Below are 21,501 nucleotides of genomic sequence, written 5' to 3'. Positions count from 1 at the left end.
CATCCAAAATATGAGAGGCTTCAAACTACAAAAGCAATTCATTGGGTTCACCTTCGTTCCCAATAAGCAATTCTAGGCTTGTTACTTTTCTTTTTCCATGTATCATTGTTCATGTTCATGTATTTTGTTTCTTTTTTGATAATCATGTTTTTATTTTTTGTTTTTTTATAATCATGTATTCTGTTTCTATTCTTTCCATGTATCTTCTGTTTCTTTTCAAAGTATATATGATCCAAAGAGTCAATTCTATTTGTTGAATAGCCTTTCATTTGATAAAATGTTATATATCACATCAATATTAATAAGTGTAATGATTTGAAAAAATGAATTAAAGAGCAACATTTTATATGAGACTTAATAACTTTGGTTTCATATGAATGGAAGATTATGTAAGTTCCATCAATTTGCTACATACTAAAAAGGGGAAAAGTTATTACAAATTATCCATAGCAATCTCACATTATACGTGTTAGCTTGGATATGAAAAATGTATCATCGATCACATATACTTATTTGATAATAATCGACTCAACTAGCGCTCTTTCCGCGTGATATTAACCAATTCAGTGTAATCTGAACTGATCAAGTGAGGAAAATTCAGCTTGGCTTTCGAGCCGCGTAACTTAAACGCAGCTCGATCATAAGCCAAAGCAGCATTCTCAGCTGTTTCATAAGTCCCAAGCCACACCCTCGCGCCATTTCTTTTAGAATCCCTTATCTCGGCAGCATATTTCCCCCAAGGCCTCCTTCTCACTCCACGGTAGCCTAAACTTTTACCATTAGTTGGCGCGTGAATCACACGTGCCTCCGAAGTATCACTACTTTGACCTTGATCTTCTATTTTAACGGCTACATCGACATTGTTCACCTCGTTACTACTGGGGAACCAGCCAGTGGTAGTTGCAGCTTCATGCAAAGCCCCGTAGATTACCATGTCATCGGTATCATCCTCCTTCAACGGCAGCTCTGCCCAATTCTCCGCCAAGACAATGCTCCGGAAGCTCGGACTCTTGGAAATTGGCGAAGCTGCTGCAGCCGGAGCCTCCATGTCTTGAAACAGTGTCGTTGTGGAAGGGTCAAAATGATCATAGCCGTTCACATTGCTGTTCCAAACATGAGTATTCATAGTTCCGTACAAGTTTGAGGTTTGATATTAATTTCGCAAAGGTTGAGGTTTTCTTTCTTAATCTGTTTTCAGTTTTCTTTTTTTGTGATTGAAATCTGTTTTTCATTTTTAGTGACTATAGATTGCTTTATATAGAAAAAATAAAACTCAGAAAAAATTAGTATAGAATACTCAATTGTTGACGTTGATTATTTGTTGTTCTAGGAACTTTCTTAATTGTACATGTGGAGAATTTAAATCACATGCTTAATAAATATTATTTGTTTACTGATTAACTTATCCGTACATTTCATTTTATTTTGTTCTTTTGGTCAAGTCGCTTTATTTTATTCTATATATCATATTTTTTTAATTTAACCGTGCGTTGTTCATATTTGAATTTTGTGCTTGAAAGTTGAAACTTGAAATGGGCCAATGTCCATGTCATAATATATTATTCTTTTTTTTCTTTTGAACAACATCTTAGACTTGTGATCCTTAAAAAAAAATATCTTAGATTTAACTCAACTCTACAAAATATTCACTACTTTATATTCAGATCATCTCACAAGAGACGTGAGATTTCTTAACACACCTCATCGCATCCAACACTGTTGGGCTTGAGGCGCGGATTTAATGGTGGATGCACCCGATAAGAAATCTGATAGTAGACGGCCTAATGAATCGTGGATGAGGATGTGGTATTATTAGAATAGAAAATATTATATTATTATTTGTTGAGAAAATATATCCATGATTAAGTTTGTTTATTCTAAGTCCTATATGATTAAGGGATTTAGTTTGAATTTAAATATACTCACTTGATTATAAATATTAAGGTAGTCGTACTATTTTAGTATGTAAATAATATAATTAAGTCATCGACATATTATCAATAATATTTTGTTTCTTATTATTTTCTCTCATTCTTTCGTCTAAATATCACAATTCCAACGGGTATCATTGGTACGTCCCTACAGAATTTCAAAAGAGCAAGATTCCTTTCTTTGAAAGAATGCTAGTTTTATTTTTTTGACAAACTGAAAGAATGCTAGTTAAACACTATATATATAACATTTTTTAAACCCTTTAAGGGTAGAAACCGAAAAACATGGATTAATAAATTGGTGTGTGTACGTCAACATGTGGCCATCATGTTCATGTCTACTATGAAAGTGTTGTCGGTGCTTCTGGATCGTGTACGTTAGGACTTAGGATGTTGATTGATCGCAATGGGGCCTTAGCAAGCAAATGTGGAACATTGCAAACCTTCACATATTAATGTAGGAGGTTAACTAAAGTCAAAGGTTAACATTGCACCCTAACCAATAAATAACCATGTGTATAAGATTATTGTTACATAATATACCTCTCCAATTTATTCCTCTCCAATTCCCTCTCATTTTGCTTGTTTTGTGAGTGTGTAGAAAGAGAAATTAAAAATAAAAAAAATAAATAAGTGATGATGAGAGAGAAGAAATGATGAGAGAGATAGACACATAAAAAAAATGAAGAGGGAATTGAAGAAGAATAAAAGGAGAGAATCTAAATCCTATAAGATTAGGCAGCTATCCCCATAACATCAGTTATAAAGTATGTACTAACTTGTGCATTGCTCAAAATAAATCAAACTGAGTTACTTGATGATACCCTATCTTCTCCAATATATTAAGGTAGTTAATAGGGGATAAATTAAAAAAAAAATGTTTTGAATACTATTAATTAGTAAGATTATATTCTTAAGAAAACAGGAAATCAAAGGTTAGAAGTTGAGTTTTTTGAGCGATATTTTAGGGTTGAGAAATATATTTACTTTTGTAAACATAATATTGTTAGTGAATTGGAGAATTGAACTCTTCTAAAGACGTAGGTAAACAATCTTAGTGTATTGTGTTTCTTTACTTCTTTTTTATCTTGTTATTTGGTTTGATTGTGGATATGATTGATATACACATAAGTTTTTAGATTAATTTTTTTGTTGTTGGACTATTTAGTTTGCAAGATGCAAATGAATTTTGTCACACAGTTTGTCTTGGTGTGTTTTGTTTGAATTATCAACATGATGATTATTGAAGTATTGACTCGGTAAACTTTGAAAGATAAAGAGAAATTGATGAGAAGAAAATGGAGGACGGAAGAAATTTTTTGAGAGGAAAATAATAGAGGTGATTGAAAATATTCACTTTGATTGAGGAAGGAAGAAAAAATAAAATTGAACTTAAAAAACAACGGGGAGAGAAAAAAAAAGGATATTATTTTAATATTTCATTAATTTTTTTATTCAGATTTAGATTTGAAGACAATTTTTTTGAAGAAAAGGAGCATGATGCGATCATGGTTTTTTTTTTTTTTGGAAGGAAACGTAAAAAGAAATCCTTCAAAAAATGCAATTTGGAAAATCAACCCATGAAAAAGAAGTTGCACGGAACTAGAGTCTTTTGCATGATTTGCATAAAAAAATAGTTTTTGCATGAAACTTGCATTGATCGATACTCCATCCGTCCCAAAATAATTGTCACATTTGAATACTGCATGTTTGTCAATACAAAATTTTGATGATTAATATTTTTATTCATGTATTATTAAAAATTATGAAAAATTGATATTTTGATAGTACTAATCGAGACAAATCTAACAAGCCCTCATATGATAATATTTATTTTTATACATCAGTAAAAAAAAAAATGGTCCAAGTAGCTTGAATGAAACTATGAATAATGCACATGATCAAATTGTGACAATTATTTTGGGACCGAGAGATTAGTAGTATAGGGAAAACAAATTTATTTCTTTACTTCAGAAATAAATTAATTAAAAATACAAGCCAAAAAAAGAAAGAGGATAGAAGAAATAAACCAAAAAGGACAGCATGAGAGAGACGGATGAAGATAGGAAAAAAGATGACAAAAAACTGAGAAAAACAGTAAATGGAAGAAAAGAGGGACATGCATAATGCATTGACCCACAACAATATATGACAACAATAATTGAGGTGAATTAAAATTTGATGCATTAATCTCATAAATTCAATTCAGTTGATATATATATATATATATATATATATATATATATATATATATATATATATATATATATATATATATATATGCAAAAGTCTGATTTTATTTTTTTTTATATTTAAAATATACGAGTTTAACTATTAATTTTTTTTTTTGACTAAGAGTTTAACTATTAAATTGTTTGACTAAAAAAATTGATGAAATTCTTTATTATAAACTAATTTACACCTTAGAGTTCATGCAAAGTTGCAAACTATGCTCCACAATACAACATTTTCCCTGACATGATGATGCACTCCTCCACTATCTAACTTTGAATTCAAAGTGTAGACTAGATAAGATAGATATATGTACCCAAAATCCAAACATCATTTTGCCTCTAAGCTCTTCATTATTATAGAAAAACAATCTAATATCGTGTAGATACTAAACTTTCCTTATTTAACCAATTTGGTCAAAAGATTCTTTGTTAGAAACACATCTAATCATGAAACATACTCCCTCTTGTTCTATATATATAACAAAATGTTTGGTTTTTATATTCATTAAAGACTATATTATTGTCTAGATACATTAACTTTTTAATGAATTTAAAAAATAAACATTTTCCTATATATAGGATCGGAGGGAGTAAATATCTAAAACTAACCTAGTAAAACAAAAACTTTAGGTTAATTAACTAATGATAAAATAAAGCTAGCATTTGTTTCATAAATATCAACTTAATTTATAAATATCGATATTATTAGATTAAACATCTTCATTTGATCATATTTAAAATTTTAAGATTGTGTGAATTTCAATACTACTTAATTACAGCTTTATCTACATACAAAACAAATAAAAGAAAAAAAATAGACGTAGTAAAGAAAAACACAACATCTTATACTCCTTTTACGGTTTTACTTTGTTTTTAATCCTTACATATATAATACAATGTCTCTACTAACTGAGATAAATTCACTTGAACAACATTTCTCTCCTTTTATATATATTATTTTCTATTTAAAAAGTAACATATATAGTACTGCATGCTAGGAAACAACAAAATGTTAAAAATGTTTTGCACATGTGGTAAATGAAATGAATTGGGTCTCTTACCAAAATGAACACCACCTAGTTAACCTACTAACCTAACTACTACAAGTATTTATGTGTAAGTACGAACTACATTATCAATGAAAAAAATTCAAATTTTTTAACTCAAATACTCCTTATTTTTTTTAAAATGTCGTTTTAGCATAAATTTCTCCAATTAAGGTATTATATTGTTGTATTTTTTTTCTTTCAATTCTACCCTCATTTAATCTACCATTTACTTTCTCTTTCCAAATAAATTTATTTTATTTTTTGGTTTTCACCACCAGTATCCGGTCTACTAGACTGTCTAATATGATTCTAGGGTCAGTTATGACATCAAGTGGCGGTTCCAGCCTCCTCCCGATCGCAATTAGGGAGGATCGAACCGTGGTCTTCTTCTCTCAATTAAATTTTATGGAAAATATGAAGTGAGATTATTGAGAAAGTAAGAGTATAATTGACAAATTGTACCTAAACTATCAAAACGACACTTAAGGAACATAAGGAGTATAGGTTTTTTATAATTAGTACTTACTCCTATTTTAAATATAAGCAAAAAAAACAAATTTTTTAGATTTATTAAAAAAACATGTATGTGGATCATTTTATGATTGAGATACATGCATGTTTTATTTAATGAGTCTTTTTTAACGAACCTAAAAATTTATTTTTTTGCTTATATTTAAAACTAAAGAGAAGATATCCATATATAATTTCTTAATAATGCGAGTCTCGATGGTCATAAAGGATAAAATTGTAAATAAAATAGTTTAAATGAAGGGTGAAATTAAAAGAAAAAAATATACAAAAACTTGATATTATCTTTATATATAGATATAGTAGTTCATGGTTTATCAAATTAAAAAAAAAAAAAGCTAACAAGATATTATTTGGGTTTGTGTCCCTTAACTGTACTAGTAACATAGAAAGCTATTGAGCAGTATTTTTACAGCACAGAATCATTCAGCCATTGATGGACATGAACATTATCAATCCCTAAACCCATTTCAAATCCTCCACTTAACTCTCTTTTACTATTAGCTAACCTATTCAATACATCAACTAAGTTCTTCTTCTTCTTTATGATCCCTCGCGAGGAATCCAAATTAGATTTTTGCAGAGTCTTCTCCGAAGCTTCCACCACTATCATCGGCTCCACCGGCAAATCAGAGCCGATGAGGTGGGGAAAATTGAGCTTGGCTTTTCTACCACGCATCTTGAAAGCGGCTTTATCGTAAGCCAAACCAGCTTCTTCTTCGGTTTTGTAAGTTCCAAGCCAAACTCTAGCTCCATTCTTCTTTGGATCCCTTATCTCGGCGGCAAATTTCCCCCACGGCCTTCGCCTTACGCCTCTATATCGCTTCCATTCCGGTGCTGGCACTCTAGGTTTACACAAAGCCGTTGATGATCCGATTTTACACGCGTCTTCATTGACATTAGAATCTAATAACGTGGGACTTGGAAGTGAACCGTACAATTGATGGTTGGAATTAGCATCCATGATGAAAGGGTGTTCAAGTTCAAGATCAAACAAGTGGTTTTGAATTTGAAGAGATTCAAATGAAGGAAAATCACTAGACATAAATATTGTAGCATCCATATTTTTTTATGATAATAATAATTTTTTTTGTTTTTTGTGAATTTAAAAGAAAAAGTTTGATATGAATGATGAGAATAATGATTGTTGTGTTAGTGTTTTGTGTTTTGGGTTTACAACTTTGCGGTTACTCGAAGGAGTGTTTGATTTGATATTATGAGATTGTGAGGCTTAAGCTATATATATACTAGGATTTAGATCCTCTCCTTTATTATTCTCTCAATCTCTTTCAATCCTCTCTATCTCTCTTAATCTCACTCTCTCTCATTATTATTTTAAAATTTTTTATTGAAGAGAGAAATTGAAATTAAGAAAAATAGAAGATCGAGAGAGATGGAAAGAAAGGTGAGAGAAAGGTGAAGGAGATGATCCAATCACATTCGCATATACACTAATACATAGCATGGAGATTATGAGTTGTTTATTAAGTTTGTAATTTTTTATTAATAAAACTGTGGTTTGCTTGCAACTTGTATGTTAATTTGGACCCACGTGGTTTTCGTATTCCTATGCTTTACTTTTCTTTAAAGCTTCAACCAAAATTTTAAGTTTCATTGTAACTTGAAATTGTTGTACTATTATTTTATCGGTAAATTCTAATATGAATTACTTAATCAAATCGTCCATGGTGAATCAGTCATGAATAATATTATAATGAATACGAATTTTACAAAATTCATCGTTGGATTGAAAGTTTATATCATATAGATCATCCATGAAAAAATTTAGAAAAATTGAAAATCATTTGATATGTTATTGAGACACATCAAGATTAACGGTTTATTAAATAACATAAATTTTGATGGGCCTCAATAACATTTCAAATGATTTTCAAAAAAAATTAAAAATTTTATGGATGATCAATATAAACTTTCAATCCAACAGTGAATTTCGTAAAATTCATATTCGGTAGATCATTTGTCCATAGTGGACCACTTGTAAAGGTGGTCCACCTTGGCATTAGTCTTATTTTATCACATGGGATGCCTTAATTGATATTGATACCTCCAATCTAATACTAATTAATCTAACTAATAACAGTGACAACTCAATCTGTCCCTGGTTTTTTTATATATTTTTCAATCTAGGTATTTCAAGCAAATGTAGAGGTTAATATATTGAGTCTTGTAAGATATAAATGAGCCACACACTTTTAATAACTACTATATATCACTTAACTTATTGTAATTTTTAGTTTTTTTTTTTTAAATTAACGGCACCAAAATATATCAAAACATTTTTAATCATAATTTGTTGTTTGAAGATTGACTTAAAATTAGGATTTCATAAATCTGCATATTACTTTGGAATAATCTATAGTGTAACGTTACTCTTTTGAATTAATAGAATGGATAGCTGCTCTCTCGCCTAGACATAGGTCATTGTTGGACCGAACTAAATAAACAATATTGTGTGTGCTTTTCTCTTCTCTTCTTGCTCCCGCTTCGCTTAATTGTTTAGATTTTATTCGTTTCGTAATTATTATTTCATTCCTTTGATTATTGGTTGTCATTAAATCGGTTGTCAAGTTATGTTTCTTTTCTTTCGATAGAGAGAGAGGGGGAGAGAAATGATGATCATGATGATGATAGTTGATGAGGGATGCATATATTGTTAGGTGTGTATTGATCAAATGTAAGCTAGTTAGATGCAATGCTCATGAGCAAGCTTGCCAAGCCTATGAGCCAGGCCTGCTATCAAGGCACGCGCGTGTTGCAGCTGAAGCTTAAGGCGCAAGTTAGCTTAGTTTGAGTTTGTTAAGTTTGTTAAGTTTGTTGTAACTAACTTGTATCTTGTACATTGGCTATATAAGGCCTTGCTATGATCAATGAAAGTGAAGAAGTACCATTTGCCTTATCAATTGGTATCAGTTTACCTTCTAAAGATCCAGCCTTTGCAATAACCGTAGTTAGTTACAAAGTTTTTTCATCGCGTTCTTGCTTGAAGATTCCATGGCGGATTCAAGCAACTACCTGCAACCATCAATTCCCAAGTTTGATGGTCACTATGATCACTGGTCGATGTTAATGGAGAATCTCTTGAGATCCAAAGAGTATTGGAGTCTCATCGAGGATGGAGTAATTGAGGCTCCTGCAGGAGCAACTCAAGATCAAATTGAAGCTGCAAGAGAGAGCAAGTTGAAAGATTTGAAAGCAAAGAATTTCTTGTTTCAAGCAATAGAAAGATCCATTCTTGAAACAATCCTCACTCGAGGTACTGCAAAAGAGATATGGGATTCAATGCGCCAGAAGTATTGTGGATCCACCAAGGTCAAGAGAGCTCAGCTGCAAGCTCTGAGGAAAGAATTTGAGATGCTGAACATGCGAATTGGTGAGTCTATTGATGAATATTTTTCAAGAACACTGAGTATTGCCAACAAGATGACAAGCCATGGTGACACCATCACTCAGAGCACAATAGTTGAAAAGATCTTGAGATCTTTAACCTCAAGGTTCAACTATGTGGTGTGCTCAATTGAAGAGTCTAATGATACCACCACAATGACTGTGGATCAGCTGCAAAGCAGTCTGCTGGTTCAAGAACAAAGAATGAAGCATCAGAAAGATGAACAAGAGCAAATTCTGAAGGTTTCTAATGGTGGAAGAGGCTCAGGAGGTAGAGGAGATAACTCAAGGGGTCGTGGTAGAGGCCGTGGTAGAGGAGGAAGAGGAGCAAAATTCAACAAAGAACTGGTTGAATGTTATAAGTGTCACAAGTTAGGTCATTTTCAGTCAGAATGTCCTAGTTGGGAGGAAGACAATGCAAACTATGCTGAGTATGCTGAGTTTGATGATAGGGGAGAAATCTTGCTAATGGCTCAAGGAACAAAGTCTAATGAATCTCAAGATTCAATCATTTCTGATGCAAAGAATGAGCTGTGGTTCTTGGATTCTGGCTGCAGCAATCATATGGTGGGAAATAAGAACTGGCTCTTTGAATATGATGGCACTTTCAAAGATTTAGTTAAGCTTGGTGATGATTCAAAGATGGCAGTTGAAGGAAAAGGTAACCTAAAATTGCATATTGAAGGTTTTACTCAAGTACTTACAAATGTTTACTATTTGCCTGGCCTGAAGAATAATTTGTTAAGCATAGGCCAATTACAGCAAAAGAACCTAACTGTTATCTTTAAGAATGATACTTGCAAAGTTTTTCATGAGGAAAAAGGGTTGATCATGGCCACACACATGACAATGAATAGAATGTTTGTTATCAAAGCACCAGTTATAGTCCCTCACTGCATGAATGCTTCAAGTGATGGCAATGACAATGCCAACTTATGGCATCAGAGGTATGGCCATCTCAGTTTCAAGGGTATGAATGTGCTGGCTCATAAGGAAATGGTGATTGGTTTGCCAAAATTGAAACAGCCAAAAGAGGAGTGTTCCAATTGTATGAAGGGTAAACAGCAGAGACAAAATGTGCCAAAGAAAAGTTCATGGAGAGCTAGTACCAAGCTTGAACTTGTTCACTCAGATATATGTGGACCTATTAATCCTGAGTCAAATGGAAGAAAGAGGTATTTCATCACTTTCACAGATGATCTAAGCAGAAGAACATGGATCTACTTCATGAATGAAAAGTCAGAAGCTCTAGCAATGTTCAAGAAATTCAAAGTGATGGTTGAAAATGAGGCAAAAGAGTCCATTCAGTGCTTAAGAACAGACAGAGGTGGTGAATATACCTCAAATGAGTTCAGTGAATTCTGTGATCTTCATGGAATTAAGAGGCAACTCACAGCTGCTTATACTCCTCATCAAAATGGAGTATCAGAAAGGAAAAATAGAACCATTATGAATATGGTTAGGTGTATGCTTAGTGAAAGAAGTGTACCAAAAACTTTTTGGCCTGAAGCAGTGAATTGGTCTGTATATCTGCTTAATAGATCCCCTACTTTTGCAGTGAAAGATGTCACACCTGAAGAAGCTTGGAGTGGGATCAAGCCATCTGTAAGCCACTTCAAAATTTTTGGCTGCATTGCCTATGTGCATATACCAGATAATCTGAGGAAAAAGCTAGATGACAAAAGCATAATATGTGTTCACTTAGGTATAAGTGAAGAATCAAAAGCATACAAGCTGTTTGATCCTGTAAAGAAAAGAATTCTTGTTAGCAAAGATGTTAGATTTGATGAGAAAAAGCAGTGGAATTGGGAGAACAAGGTAACTGAGAAATCAAATTCAAGTCAGCAAGTGATTGACTGTGAAATTGATGTAGAAACTTGTTCAACAAGTAGTCATCATGATCATTCAAATGATGCACAAGTTCATGCACCTGATGATGCTAGTAATGCCAGCAATCCCCTCAGTGAAGAAATGGATCTAACTGTATCTGATTCAGAAGAGGAGGGAAACAATGAGGTAAATGAACTAGGCAAAAGAGTTTCAAGGAAACCTAGTTATTTGAATGACTATGAGGTTGGAGATTATGAAGCAGGAGAAAGTAGTGACAGTCAAGCCTTTTTTAGCCCTAGTGAAGATCCAATGACATACAATGATGCAGCTAAACATGATGTATGGAAAAAGGCTATGGACACAGAAATAGCAGCAATTGAAAGCAATGACACCTTAGTTGCAAAAGGGTATTCTCAGCAGCATGGCATTGATTACAATGAGGTATTTGCACCTGTGGCCAGATGGGACACCATAAGAACAATACTAGCTATAGCTGCAACAAACCACTGGTATGTGTTTCAGCTTGATGTGAAAAGTGCCTTTTTACATGGTGAATTAGATGAAACTGTATATGTGGAGCAACCATTAGGCTATCAGAAGAAAGAAAAGGAGATGGTGTATAGACTGAAGAAGTCTCTCTATGGTCTGAAGCAGGCTCCAAGAGCTTGGTATAGCAAGATTGAAGCCTACTTCTGCAGAGAAGGTTTTGTCAAGTGTACTCATGAACACACATTGTTTGTAAAGAAAGAATCAGATGGGAGAATCATTATTGTGAGCTTGTATGTAGATGATCTCATCTTTACAGGCAATGATCAAAACCTATTTGATAAATTCAAAACATCAATGGAAAGAAACTTTGTTATGACTGACTTGGGCAAGATGAGATACTTCCTTGGGATTGAAGTAAAACAAACAAAAGAAGGGATCTTCATGTTTCAGCAGAAGTATGCTTGTGAGGTTCTAAAAAGGTTCAATATGGAAAGCTGCAATAGTGTATGCAACCCTATTGTGCCTGGAAACAAATTGAAGAAAGATGAAGATGGAATAGCTTGTGACTCAACCAGCTATAAACAAATGGTGGGTTGTCTGATGTATCTGCTTGCCACTAGACCTGATTTAGCATTTTCAGTTTGTTTAGTAGCTAGATTTATGGAGAGGCCTACAGAACTTCATGTTGCAGCAGTGAAAAGAATACTTAGGTATGTGAAAGGGACTGTGAGCTATGGTTTGTGGTTTGAAAAGGGAAAGGATGATGAGCTGGTTGGGTGGTCAGATTCAGATTATGCTGGAGACCTTGATGATAGAAAGAGTACATCAGGGTATGTGTTCATGATTGGTTCAAAAGCTGTGTCCTGGTGTTCCAAAAAGCAGCCAATTGTGACCCTGTCAACAACTGAAGCTGAATTCATAGCAGCAGCCAACTGTGCTTGTCAAGCCATTTGGTTGAGCAGAATACTTGATCACATCAGCAGCAGGAAAAAGGATTGTATTACATTGTATTGTGACAACAGCTCCACAATCAAACTGTCAAAGAATCCAGTGATGCATGGAAGGAGTAAACATATTGATGTTAGGTTTCATTTTCTCAGAGATTTGACCAAAGATGGAAAGGTACAGCTGCTACATTGCTCATCCTTTGAGCAAACTGCAGATATTATGACTAAGGCCTTATCCCTTGAGAGTTTTTGCAAGTTCAGAGATATGCTTGGATTGTGTAAGCTTGAAGACATAAACTGAAGCCTTGACATGGTTCAGTTTAGGAGAGGCAATGTTAGGTGTGTATTGATCAAATGTAAGCTAGTTAGATGCAATGCTCATGAGCAAGCTTGCCAAGCCTATGAGCCAGGCCTGTTGTCAAGGCACGCGCGTGTTGCAGCTGAAGCTTAAGGCGCAAGTTAGCTTAGTTTGAGTTTGTTAAGTTTGTTAAGTTTGTTGTAACTAACTTGTATCTTGTACATTGGCTATATAAGGCCTTGCTATGATCAATGAAAGTGAAGAAGTACCATTTGCCTTATCATATATAACAATAAAAAAAAGTGAGAGTCTCATGAAATCTCATGAATTTTGGTGAAAGTTTAATGAGTATGTTCTCTGTATTTTCAACGAAAAAGGCTCACAAAAATCCATTCCATGAAAGAATTCATTAAAACATGTAGATTTTTGAATACCAAGAGATATTTTAGAAGTCCTGAGAAATCTCAACTGAATACCAACGAATTTCGATGCCTAGAAAAAAAATAAATCTTAATTATCTTGATTGAATATGTCAAGATTTTTTTAGATTTTATAAAAATCTTGATTGAATACTACATGATTGTTTTAAAATCTTTTGAAATTTTAATTTAATACACTAAGATCACGGGTTCAAAATTATGTGAGTATAGCTTTGAATAAAATTATTTATTTCAGTATTAAAATGTTGTTTATTCCATAATATTTCAATAAATAAAAACCTATACCATAATATAAAAGAATTGTTAAAAAATTATATGCGAATTTTAATCCAAATAAATACATTTTAATTTCTTCGTGTCATGTACTAATTCTTTCAAGCCAATTTCAATATACACGACTTCACTCTAACTTTAAATTAGACCTCTATTAGTGGAAGTTGAAATTGATTTCCCATATTAATCCATCCTTAAATTAGATATCGAGTTTTTGAAAACATTCTTCACTAATAAAAAGGTTACCTTGTTATTTTTTTTTTTCTTTTTTTACAATATTTATTTTACATAATAGGCATCATTTTAATATTTATTTTTGGTCTCACAATATATTGGGTCTCCACTATACTTTGAATTCAACAAGAATATCACAATTTCTTGAGAGGTGTTCGCACAAGGGTTACTATGCACACGTGCATGGAAAGAATATGTTGACGATATAATTTTCCAGTCAAAATTTGGCCACCATATTTAGTCATACTGACATTTTGAAAACTATAAAATACTCCGTGGAAATTTTCAGTTTATTTTAATTAATAAAGGAAGCTAAGGTCTATTTTAGAGTTTAATTTTGGTTCTATTCAGTAATTACTCTAATGTTTATTTTTAAGCGTAGTTTGAAAATCACGCCTACTATTCATATAACTTATTTTGATCATATTTTTTTATTAATATATAAAAACAAATATTAGCATATAATGTTGTTTAATTATTTGTCTCGACGAATATTTTCAAAATATAATTTTTTTATAATTTTTTATAATACTTAATAATGATATTAGTAATCAAATATAATCGTTTTTTAAAATGTTACAAGTTTTTTTATATTCATTTTTTCTAAATTGAAACACTAATTTTGACATCATATAACATAAACACATATTATAGAAGATCAAAACATAGTCAAAATCATAATTTTTTCAAAAAGTTGTATTTTAAAAATAATTTTTATGAAAATCTATTTGAAATAGCTTCAAAATTAAGTGATTTTTCGAAATTTTTATATAAATTTTTTTTCCAATAAAATGATCAAATACCTAAAATAACATTTTAAGAATAACTATTCAAACCAAATTTTCATTTGAAGCTTTTATAAAAAAAATTTGTAAATTTTTTTTGCACAAAACTATTTAACTATAAGAATCTATTTTTAAAAAATCTATAACAAACAGACCCTCTATCCTCTCACACAAATTCTCAAACCCAAAACGAAACCCTAAACTCACCGTCGACGAAACCCTCTCCACGAAGCCTTGATACGCAGTGGCGGCTTGCACACATGTGCAAGATGTGCGACGGCATCGGGCCTCAAAATTTTGAGGGTCTCAACTCAAAATTTTGAGGTCCTATAATATTACTTATATATTATTTATACCTATAAAATATCAAATGTATATTAATAGATTAATTTTTAGGCCCTGAAATAATAGTTATATATTGTTAATGTTCATCAAATATCATATGAGTATCAATAGATTAGTCATCTATACTCGTAAATATAGTTCTAGTCCATTTTAATCTTTGCATAAAATTTAACCTTAGATTATAAGAGGTTCCTTTTTGACGTTATATACAAAGATAATTATTTTGTATTTCTTGTCCCATTTGATTTAATGCAATTGGTTTAATATTGATAATTTATATGTTTACAAGTATAAGAATGATTATTATTATTATTATTATTTTTTATATTATATGCAATTTAAATCAAAATTTTTTTTTTTTTTATTTATTTATTAAGGAGCCACTTTTATATTTTGCACAAAGCCTCCTAAAACTCGGAGACGCCCCTGTTGATACGTGACACGATACCGATACAATACGACACCGATACGACAATACGAAAAAATTTTCAAAATTTTCGATACGATATGTCTAGCGATACATGCAACCCAATTAATTACTAAAAAAAATAGAAGCTTCATTCTTATATTCTTAACATGGAGTACAACATAGGAGTAAAATTGATAAATTCATTGGTGTGGGACAAAAAAGGATCGCATTATTGCGTGGGAAGTGTTACATTGATTGTATCATTTCTATGCATAGGGTTAAGCACCAACTATGGAAATTATAAAATGTATATCATCTTGTTATTTTTTTTTAATAGATATAAAAAAAACTACTATTTTGTTCTTTTATTTTTGTCAAGTACTAAAATGGTTATAAATTTGACTTTAAACGTAAATATACTACTACTTTATTCTATTAAAAAAATTACTAGTTTGAATTAACACAATAAAAACGGAATATATTGTCGTTGCTTCCAATTGGAATGACTTGTTGTTCAACATCCTATATATTTTACGTGTTAGTTTCATAACATTAGTGTCGTCACAACCTCAAATAAACAAAATTTAGACACGTACATGTGTGAAACGAGAGAGAAAATAATTTTATACCCAAAATATAAAAGATATATTAAATAATAGAGACTCTTTTATGTCATTAAATGGTGTGTATTTTTGTTTGTAAATTATACTACTACCTATTTGGAGTTGTGACCATATACACATTCCTCTTCAATCATAAAAATGAATATTTTTGTCCGTAAATCTTAATTCGACTGGCAATATATATATCGAATTGATAGGTTGAATATTATCACTTAGGTTTAACGAGACCTCACAATTATATGCGTTAATATTCTTGCATGTGAAACCGTGGCTTGATTTCAAATGTAGTTATAAAAGGCTAGACTTCTCAAATTTTCTCATTTTTAATTAATTAGACTAAAGGAACATTTGAAAAATCATGCAATAAGTTTGAAAATCAATGTTTATCTTTTTGTATGATTAGTAGCTTTTTTTAAAGAAAAATGTTACTAGTATTGTTAATTTTTATGTTAAAGGTGTGGATCAAATCTCTAACTTATTTATCAGTTATCACCTTATATTTCTTAAAAAAAAAATAGTTAACACCTTATTTCTTAAAAAAAATAGTTATCACAACTTATTTCTTAACTCTCGATCACACGCAGCTATCAAGAAACTTTTTTGTATAAATTGAAATTATCAATTTTTTAGAAGTTTGTAAATAACTTTTTCGCAAACAATTATATATATTTTTATTTTTACAACAGCAACAAAAGAGATTATTAGAAACTATCGAGAAGATCTTATTTGATAGAAGCTATAATTTAAACTGGGATATGCCTTCCTCTTTCATTTTTAGTAGTACCTTTGTGACTTTGTACTCATTTAAAATTAATTTTTTTTTGAAAAAGCTAAAATGAGATATATATTAACTGAAGAAAAACAGCCTCCTCAGCATAAGGTGTGCCAAGATAGACTACCAAAGTTTACAATGAGACCAAGAAAGAAATACAACAATCAAAATCATACAAGGCTCAAACATAACAAAGGACTAGACCACCAACTATGGTAGTTTAAAACTAGAGTAACACTCGTCGTCTTCAACCACCTATAGGAAAAAAGCTTGATCTTGTCCAATAACTGAATAAGAGTACTGGTTGAGCCTGTAAACAATCTGTGATTTCTTTCTGTCCAAATAACCCACACGCTAGCAAGCCAAATCAGCTAAATAAGTGAACTGACACTAGTGCAGAAAGGAGATACAACTACTGGTATTACAGACTTTCCACTACTGGCCGCGGCCAGTAGTAAATGCAGGCGACGTTGTAAGTATACACTTTCCACGTCGGGTCTTTTTATACCCGTCGTGGTATGTATGGTTTCCACTGTAGTTATTATTTAAAATTATGGGGATTCCACGTCGGTTTTTACAAATACCCGTAGTGGTATGTATGAGATTCCACTACGGGTATTTACAATATCCGTAGTGGTATGTATGGTTTCCAGTTTTTTTTTTTTTAAGAATTGGGGATTCCACTACGGGTATTTACACATATCAGTAGTGGTATGTTTGATTTTTTTTTTCTTCGTTTTTTGCATACCTAGGTGACCAAACCTAATCCAATGCAAATGAAACTTCCAAAACAATTATGCAAATACCTACTCCAATACTCAATTTTTTTTTGGAAAAGGCAAATTGGCATTAAAAGCAAAAAGTCTTGTGTACAAGATGTTCAGCAAGCTCTAAATGATACAGGATACCAGTTCAGAAAAAAATGCACCAATACAATGGAACTCACTAAGCAATAGCTAAGGATACAACATTAATATTACTAAGCAGTTAAGATACCAGCGACAATTATACACCACTTAGCCATTGCTGAGAAAGAAAAGCAGCAGCAGGCTCCATCACATGAGAATTGCCTCCCTTTCAAAAACTGGACACAAGGTTTACACTAATATGAGAACTTACTACTCAAAATATAAATACAAACAAATGAATAAAACTCATGATAGAACTTACCAACAGAGATAGCAGTGGTGCTCCGCTGATAACTGTTTGACATGCAACAAATATTGTTATTAGATAGTGCATAATTTACTCTGATAGTGATACTCTGATATATCTCATCTGAATATATGAATCTCTGGTACACTTAATATGCTTAATATGAACTATTATTTAAGTGACCAAATGAATAGTCTTGTTACACAATGAACAACTTCAATAAGACTAGTTTGTTCTGTATTTCCAATAAGCCTGTAACACTTTGTTGCAAGAGCATTCATTTGACAACTCTAAGACATTTAAGCATACTAACTAGCAATAGTTTAGAATTTTTTTAACTCATGAAACTAAATACTTAGAATTATATTAACTAACTACTACTAACTGTCATCACAAGACCATTTCAAACTTCAATTCTAAACAACAGTAGTAAGCAAACACCGATGCAATTTTCAATTCTAAACAACAATTTTTATAACCAAACTATACAATGAACTAAGTAACAATAGTATTTAGCAACACTGATGCAAGATGAGATACTAGTGTAGTGGCAGCTGCTAGTTATATACCATAAATTAAGGGCAGAAGAGAAGAGACCATAACAAGTTCTATTTTCTAATCTTATTGAAACAAAGAAGCAAAACTAAAGAATGATATTAAACTAGTTTACACCAAGTAAAATGCACATTGCAATAGTCATAGTTTAACATAGCTATTGTTTGCTGATGAAGCTATTGCATAAAAAAATACACAAGTATATATAGGTGGCGTTGTCTGTCACCTGTGTAGGTGGTGAAGGTGCTTGTGGTAAACCAAGTGAACGTAGGCAGGCGCCGCTTCTTATTGGCTGGCTGCCTCAAGTATCTCCAGGTTGCACAAACAAACCTTGAATGACCCTTCATAACTAAATAAATTGACAATCATAAAACTTCTTAAGTTAAACTTGCTAAAATTAAGCCAATAAATAATATATCAAGGAGACTATTCTATTCTCTATACACAAAGGAATCACAATACCTGGCCACAAATTTGAATAGATATGTTGACAAAGAGTCATATGTGAAATCAAAGTGAGTTCTACTACTTTATCTCATTTCCCCAAATTAGTCCTTAATTCCTATCAAAATTATACAAAAAGAATGAAGCAGTTAGCAATATAATATAGCCATCAAAATTTTGAACATACATACCTTTAGTGTTCACTGGAATTGATCCCAACAAAAAGCATATAGTAAAACAAAACACTGAAATTTCATAACCAATCTTACTATGGCATATCATTATTACTAGATCGAACTTCATATTTTTAATTGACACATCAATGGTGTAAATTTCTTGAATTCACCTCTTTGTATATATTCGAGTTCAAGATTATTTACCTTTCCATGGAACTATACTTAGAATGAGAAATGCTACTTTCTTTCACTGCATACCTAATCAAAGACATAAATCACAAACAAAAAAGCTTAGCATAATAAACAAACCTTACTAATGTGAATAAAATTTACCCTTTCTAGTTGATGAAACCCAATCAAAGTGAACAAGTAATTCAACCGAAAGTTATATATGAATTAATAATAAGGTGTACAAATTTTGATGAATCAATACTCTCTTCCTTAAACCAAAAGCCTAGTCTGAAACCAAAACCAGAAAGCGTGAAACCAACCAAAAGGCTAGCTACTAACAAACAAGGCTAGACCCTGTAAAATTGCAAACTAGAATCCGAACCAAAACCAAAACTCCAAACCAATCACTGCAGCAAAAAACACACAAACACAGTGCGCATATTAGGAGCAGTAGGAGCAGTAGGACAAATCCATTTTATCTGTAACATATCATAAGAAAATCATATTATAGAACTCAGGAGTTATCAGAATATTATAGTTATGGAATGATAATATTAGCCTAGTGAAGTATTTAAGACATATTCAAACTGATTGAAGATATAAATAAAGATTCTCACATTTGGAAGTGGAAGTGATTCCAGCAACTGAGATGAGCTGCAGGGAACCAAAAACACAAAATCAGATAAGCATATGTAAATCTTACATTAATTAAGTTTCTCATTTCCAAGATAAATTTGTCTAACATAAAAGTACTAAACCATACATTCAAATGCTCAAACTCAATATGTGTCCACACTAAACACAATAAAAATTAAAAAATATTTCTAAAACATGACAGCTTCTATTCATATAGTAATATATTCTTCTGTCAATAGTCATATAAGTAGAGAATTTAGTATATACTCTTCCTAACCAAGCTTCCAAGAATTATAATCACAACTTTCTTCAGCAGAATATATTCCATGTAGAATCTAACCAGAAAGAACTTCAATAACTTTCATATACGGATTGTAACAACACTCTTTAACCAATAAGCAAAATCAATACCCATTCCTCCCAACAAGAGGATTACCCTCAAACACACCAAAAAACGCATGGCACAGCAGAAGAAGCAGAACAACACACAAATTGAAGATAAAAATTTAAAATATGAATTGAATTTAGGTTATAAAAAAATGAAGAATAGAGAGAAAAAGGGATTGTTACCACAGATTGAAGCTTGTTACCGCAGATTGAAGCAAATTTGGAGAATGATAAAGGGGTCGCCGTCTAGGGTTTGGAGAATGATTGAAGAAATTGGGACGATGGCGCTTTGGGATTTTTAGGGATTTGGCGATTTGGGAATGAAAATTGGGAAGAAATTAGGGATGATGGCGATTTGGGAAGAAATTGGGAAGAAATTTGGGAACGATGAAGAATGAGAATGAAGAATGAAGAATGAAGAAATTAGGGCGTTCCGGTGTGTTCTCGCGTTCGCGTACGTAAGGGAAGAAATTTTGGGAACGATAATGAAGAATGAGGAATGTACAAATTAATTAATTAATGAACACTAATAGGGATTCCACTACCGGTGAATACCAAATCCGTAGTGAAATCTAATTAAAACAAATTTTAATGTAATTACAACATTGCCACCGTGTCTACTTTTCACTACTGATTTAAGAAAACCAGTAGTGAAATCCCTTGTCTATGAACTTTTCACTACCGGTATTAAAATATCCATAGTGGAATCCTTTGGTCAAATGGTTTTAACTACTGTTATTCACATACCAGTAGTGGAATCTCTTAACCAAAAGTCATTTTTCTACTAGTGTGAACGAAATGATCCCGGATAGTAGTAGAACTCGTCGATGGAATGCCAATCCAAGTGCACACTAAAGCCCAAAGAGAACCAAAACAGCTACAAGAGATGAATAAGTGATAAGCTGACTCTGCCTCCCCACATCCAGAAATGCATAAATGTGCTGCAGAAGATAAAATGCCTCGGGAAATCAGGTTGGATTTTGTAGGCAACCTGTCCCGCAATAATCACCACGCAAATATGGAAACCTTCAATGGAACTTGAGAATGCCAAATGAGGTGCTCCGCATCATCCATAGTGATAGAATCAAGAGTAGTCAAAAACTCATTTAAAATTATTAAATACTTATTTTCTTTTAAATATCCTTAATTAATACTAGCAATTTATTTTTTGGTTTACAATGAGCTGAGAATCGAACTCAGACCTAAGCGTACTACCCAAATCCCGCACCACTAGACCAAACCTAGTGGCTTAACAATTTAACTAATATGAAATGTGTCTAGCGATTAGACTCGCAATATAGTGAAGCAACGTTTAATTTTCAACGGAGAGATACTCATAATTAATGTTTAACGGCTTCAAATAAGATTACCTTCATTCAAGGGAG

At 32.1% G+C, this 21,501-nt stretch overlaps 2 protein-coding genes and 1 long non-coding RNA gene across 4 annotated transcripts; all 3 read right to left on the bottom strand.

Moving 5' to 3' along the window:
- Window positions 1-314: 314 nt before the first annotated feature.
- LOC123883415 (ethylene-responsive transcription factor 13-like) lies at window positions 315-1,223 on the bottom strand. The gene has a single exon (XM_045932207.1). The coding sequence runs from the start codon at window positions 1,124-1,126 to the stop codon at window positions 533-535; it is 594 nt and encodes a 197-aa protein (XP_045788163.1). The 5' UTR covers window positions 1,127-1,223; the 3' UTR covers window positions 315-532.
- A 4,801-nt stretch (window positions 1,224-6,024) lies between these two features.
- LOC123883414 (ethylene-responsive transcription factor 13-like) lies at window positions 6,025-6,984 on the bottom strand. Its single transcript, XM_045932206.1, has one exon. The coding sequence runs from the start codon at window positions 6,803-6,805 to the stop codon at window positions 6,152-6,154; it is 654 nt and encodes a 217-aa protein (XP_045788162.1). The 5' UTR covers window positions 6,806-6,984; the 3' UTR covers window positions 6,025-6,151.
- Window positions 6,985-17,245: 10,261 nt separating this feature from the next.
- Window positions 17,246-20,618, bottom strand: LOC123883413. Of its 2 annotated transcripts, XR_006800164.1 has the most exons (7): window positions 20,300-20,616; window positions 19,711-19,747; window positions 19,127-19,572; window positions 18,765-18,864; window positions 18,529-18,651; window positions 17,763-17,794; window positions 17,363-17,676 (listed from the first exon to the last, which is right to left on the bottom strand). It is a non-coding gene; the product is annotated as an uncharacterized LOC123883413 (long non-coding RNA). The 2 variants fall into 2 exon arrangements; XR_006800165.1 differs by having other exon boundaries at window positions 17,246-17,676; window positions 18,765-19,572; window positions 20,300-20,618.
- Window positions 20,619-21,501: the final 883 nt, after the last annotated feature.

The sequence above is a fragment of the Trifolium pratense genome, linkage group LG5, assembly GCF_020283565.1.
Source record: "Trifolium pratense cultivar HEN17-A07 linkage group LG5, ARS_RC_1.1, whole genome shotgun sequence".
Lineage (NCBI taxonomy): Eukaryota > Viridiplantae > Streptophyta > Magnoliopsida > Fabales > Fabaceae > Trifolium > Trifolium pratense.
Note: the sequence above shows the minus strand (reverse complement) of the source record. Positions and strands in the feature narration are given on the sequence as shown.